Here is a 5000-nt window from a genome sequence, read left to right as displayed (position 1 = left end):
TATATATATATAAATATATATATATATAATTTCATTCATTTATCTATTTATTCATTTATTTATTTACTTTTGTGTAAGCTGTTACAGTGTTTGAGGAATGAGTATTACTAGTAATGTTATTTGAGTAATTTCTTAGACACAAGGGTCTACTTGCACAGAAAGGTCCCTCAGGCACATTGGTGGCGATTGTCAGTTTGCCTCGTTTACACGGGGCAAGTTGAGAGGCAAGTCAAGTGTGCAAGTTACTTGTACTGGAGAGAAAAGCGAGCAAGTGCATGTTGATACAGGCCACTTGTCTCTGACTTGGCCTGTGTCAACGTGTACTTGCTCCCTTTCCTAACCAGTTCAAGTAACCTGCACACTTGATTTGCCTCTCAAATTGCCCCGTGTAAAACAAAGCTTGAGTGTTCGAACATGACAACAGCAACTTACAGAGTAGCAAGGATACATTGGCTTGACCGGACTTCCCCTCGCTTGTGCGTACAGCAACCCAGACGTCACGGTGGATATCGAAGTTTGAGTCGAGCTCCAAGTCATCGTGCTGCTCGAGCTGAGATCGAACTTCGGTAGTGTCATCGTCAGCAGAACGGGTGCCTTCGGCAGACACCCACTTGCCGTTGGTGTCCACGACGACGATGTGGTAATCATTGGCAGGGGCGTTGTTGAAGAACACGGTGAGTTTTAGCGGGCTTCCTGCCTCGTTATTGACCTGGGTGACCTCGAGTTCTGTAAAAGGAAAAGAAATAGCATAAGAACATAAGAATGGAGGAGACTGCAAGAGACCACAAGGCCCACATTAGGCAGTTCCATGTCCGTTAACACTTATCATTCCCACCCATAAACCTTCTCTTGAAACAACCAATAGTTTCAGCGCTCACTATGCCATGGTTACTAAGTCTATCCCATTCGTTGACCACTCTGTCGGTAAAGGAAAGACACCCCTGGCATTGGAAAGGGATGGGATGGGGTCTCGTGACACCCCTACGGCCCAGCGTTTCCAGCGAGACTGAAGACTGGTCTTCACGTATGGGAATGAGGAACGACCTTTAACTTCCACTCTTATGGCAAAGTGAGGTCGAGGGAAACCGTCATAGTATGCTCGCCTCCAGGCAAATTGCGTCTTCAGTCTACGGCTCGATTTGTGTGCATGTTTTATATATATGTATCTATATATATATATATATATATATATATATATATATATATATATATATATATATATATATATATATATATATATATATATATATATATCCGTGGCAACCCTCAGCTTCTTGGGGGCACACCCTCCACCTGGCGACACCTGGGGCTGAGGGGTGCCCTCCTTTCCTGATCTCCTTTATTTAGCTTATATTGTCCCTCCTCCCTGCTGCCCTTTTTAAATCTCCTCATGGCCACATCCGTGACCCCCAACTCTTCGTTGCCATATTGTCTCCATGGATAGAAGCGCTGGCAAACAAAATGAATGGACCTTAGTGGGCATCGCCATTGTGAGGCAGCTCCTCTCGCTGGCGACGCGTACGTTCCAACTCATCAATGTTGACACGTCGTCGCCTCCGAGGGTCCCTTGGGCCGCACTGGGTCGGACAAAATGGTCCCCTGAGGTCCGGCGGGTCGGACAAAACGAGTGTCCTGGTAACACCTGCCGCCCCAAGCTGTGCTGAGCTTCTCCCAAGCGGCAGTTAACACGAGGTTATGACCTAATCCCGATGTATATAAGGAGCACCAGGAGTTCACCGAGACAGACGGCCTCGGAGGATCACTTGACAAGTAGCGACGCCCCTTATCGCCGTCTCTCCTCCTCCCCTCCCTCTCTTTTTGCGGCCAGAAGGGAGCTTTCATCCGTTCTCAGGCGCCCAACTTAATGAACAAACTTTCCCAGAGTTTGCCTTCAGCCAAGCCCACACCCCCTACGTTCCTGAGAGCCATCTTTTGCCCAGTGATGAGAGGCGCTATCGGGGGTTCAAACAATTTATTGATTATGGGAAGTTGCTGACACCGTGTGACCTTGGAATAGGTCAGGGGTCACCAGACTACGGCCCGCGAGGTCAGTTCACCCGACTCGCCGCCGCACTGTGCATATATATATATACATTTTTTCTAAATCTTTTTGGTAAGTAAATATGTGTTGTCTTACTATTTTGCGTTTGTCTTTATTTTTTGTGTATTATGCGTGTTGGTAAATGAACATGTTGTCTTTACTTTTTGTGTATTCACTATGTTAAAGCAAATGTTTATGCGGCCCAATGCGTTCGTCATTCTGTCTGTTATCTGGTTTACTCTGGTGGAAAAAGTTTGGCCACCCCTGCTGCTGGGCTGTGTAGGATGACTCCATCGCATTGCCATGGTCTGTCGTTTACCAGCTCTTCTATCCTTGTGATCTTGCTGCTGCACTTGATAGATGGGCTGGAGGGTCTCCGTGGCGCAGTGGCTGGCGCTCGATAAAGAACGAGGCGTTGCGTTAACAAGCACGGACTTTGGCCCTATTCACACTAGCGGTATGAACCGAGGGGAATCCGCGCCGGTACCGCATAGTCAAGGAAAAAATGCGCGATTGTGTGTGAACGCCTCCACTGAAGTACAGTGTAACTGAACAGCCGTTGCTCAAATGCACTGCGCTTGAAATCGCTGGTGTGAACAAGTCTCTGTCGTTCCTTCTGCCATATCTATTGTCAGCCGCTTCCCCCCCCCAACAGACATGTGGCATACTTGCCAGATTTTATTGTGGTTAATGTGTTCAGTTCAGTGACGGTTTCTGGGTTATACTGTTGTCTTATAAGCCTCGTTTACATGGGGCAAGTTGCGAGGCAAGTTACTTGACATGGAGAGGAAAACGAGCAAGTACATGTTCACACAGGCTAAGTCAGTGAAAAATGCCTTGTATGAACATGTACTTGCTCGTTTTTCTCTCTTGGTCAAGAAGCTTGCACATTTGAATTGCCTCTCAACTTGCCACGTGTAAACGGGGCTTTAGTGTTATTTTTCTCTCTGTGCGCGCGCGTGCGCTCGTGTGTGTGTGTGCGTGTACGTGTGTATATATATGTGTGTGTGTATGCGTGTATTTACCTAGTTGTACCTAGTTGTATTTTACGGGAAGGGGAGCTATGCTTGTGAAGTCCCGTCTTCATATCTCATTTTATCTAAACTATTTTTAAATTCATGTATTGTTTTTGCACACACCACTTTCTCATCTAACTTGTTCCAACTGTCTATTACTCTGTGAGGAAAGCTGTTCTTTTTCAAATATCTTCTATAGCTGTCTTTTTTTATTTTCTTTCTGTGTCCTCTTGTATTTCTGTCATCCCATTTTATCAGATTCTCTCTATCAGTAATTTCTATGCCTTTCATGATTCTGTAGATAGCTATCAAATCTCCTCTCTCTCTTCTTTGCTCTAGTGTCTGTAGTTCAAGTTTTTCTAGTCTCTCTTCATTTGATAGTTTTGAGAGTGTAGGTGCCAATTTTGTAATTGTTCTTTGTATTCTTTCAAGTTTTTTTATACATTTTTTTTTGTACTTGGTGACCATATCGTTGCTGCATATTCCAATCTTGGTCTTATCAGGGTGATTAGGATTTTCTTCACCATTTCTTCATCCAGGTATGTAAATGCAACTTTGATTGTTCTTATCAAGTTATAAGTTTCTCCAAAAATCTTATTTATATGTTTCTCAGGTGACATATTATTCATAACAATGACTCCCAGGTCCTTCTCATTTTCTACTTTTTTTATTCCTTCTTCTCCTAATTTATATGATCCTGTTATTCTGTTTTTGCTTTTTCCAAATTCCATTATACTACACTTTTTTGTATTGAAATCCATCTCCCACTTCCTACTCCATTCCTGTACTTTATTTAGATCTCTCTGTAGTGATTCACAATCTTCTTCTGTTTTCACTCTTTTCAGTAGTTTTGCATCATCTGCAAAGAAGCTCATATAGCTTTCGATTCCTTCGTCCATATCATTAATATATATAGCAAACATTATTGGGGCCAGAACTGTTCCCTGCGGAACACCGCTTATTACTTCATCCCATTTTGAGTGTTTGTCTCTTATCACTACTCTCATTTTTCTTTCTTGCAAAAAGTCTTCCATCCAATTTAGCAGTTTGCCCTGTATTCCTCCTTCAGTTTCTAATTTCTTAAGCAACTTCTTATGTGGTACTTTTTCAAAAGCTTTTTTAGGTCTAGAAATGCACAGTCAGCCCATCCATCTCTTTCTTGTATTATATCTATTAGCCTTGAATAGAAACATATTAAATTGGTGATGCATGATCGTCCTTGTCTGAATCCAAATTGCCTTGGATTTAGCACGTTGTTTTTTTCTAAATATTTTACCCATCTACTTTTGATAATTCTTTCACAAATTTTTGCTATTGTACTTGTTAGAGAGACTGGTCTATAGTTGGTAGGTTCTTCTTTATTTCCTCCTTTATATATAGGTACTATATTTGCTTTTTTCCAATCTTCTGGAACTTTTCCTTCTTTCAAGGAACTGTTTAGTATGCTATGTATTTTGTCTGCCAGTTCATTCCTGCATTCTTTCAAAATCCAGTTTGCTATTTCATCTGGTCCATGCGATTTTCTGACATCAAGATTACTCAAGTGTTTCAATATTTCATTCTTTGTTACTTCTATTTCTTTCATAGGGGGGACTTTCTCTTTCCATTCGTTCTTTTCAGGTTGTATGTTCTCCCTTGTAAACACTGATCTAAAATGTTTGTTCATAATTTCCGCCATTTCCATTTCCTCAGTGTATTCAACTCCCTCTTGTCTTAATTTCTCCAAGTCTTGTTTGTTTTTCAGTTTATTGCTTACAAATCTGTAGAATATTTTTGGTTAATCTTTACACTTTTCTATGACATATTTTTCATATTTTCGCTTTTCCTCTCTGCACGTTTGTACATATTCATTTCTATAACAGGTACATATTTTCCATTTTTCAGGTCTGTCATTTTTCCATCTGGTTCAGGCTTTGTCTCTTTTGTCTTTTAACTCCCTACAA

At 41.8% G+C, this 5000-nt stretch overlaps 1 protein-coding gene across 1 annotated transcript in view; it reads right to left on the bottom strand.

The window, feature by feature from the left end:
* Window positions 1-5000, bottom strand: part of LOC143037736 (uncharacterized) — a 169417-nt gene that overhangs the window by 49228 nt on the left and 115189 nt on the right. Inside the window, exon 23 of the mRNA XM_076206284.1 lies at window positions 433-726. Coding sequence (XP_076062399.1) covers window positions 433-726 — 294 coding nt within the window. The remainder of the gene's footprint in view (window positions 1-432; window positions 727-5000) is intronic.

Source organism: Oratosquilla oratoria, chromosome 23, assembly GCF_046742065.1.
Source record: "Oratosquilla oratoria isolate Oo_2021 chromosome 23, ASM4674206v1, whole genome shotgun sequence".
NCBI lineage: Eukaryota > Metazoa > Arthropoda > Malacostraca > Stomatopoda > Squillidae > Oratosquilla > Oratosquilla oratoria.
Note: the sequence above shows the minus strand (reverse complement) of the source record. Positions and strands in the feature narration are given on the sequence as shown.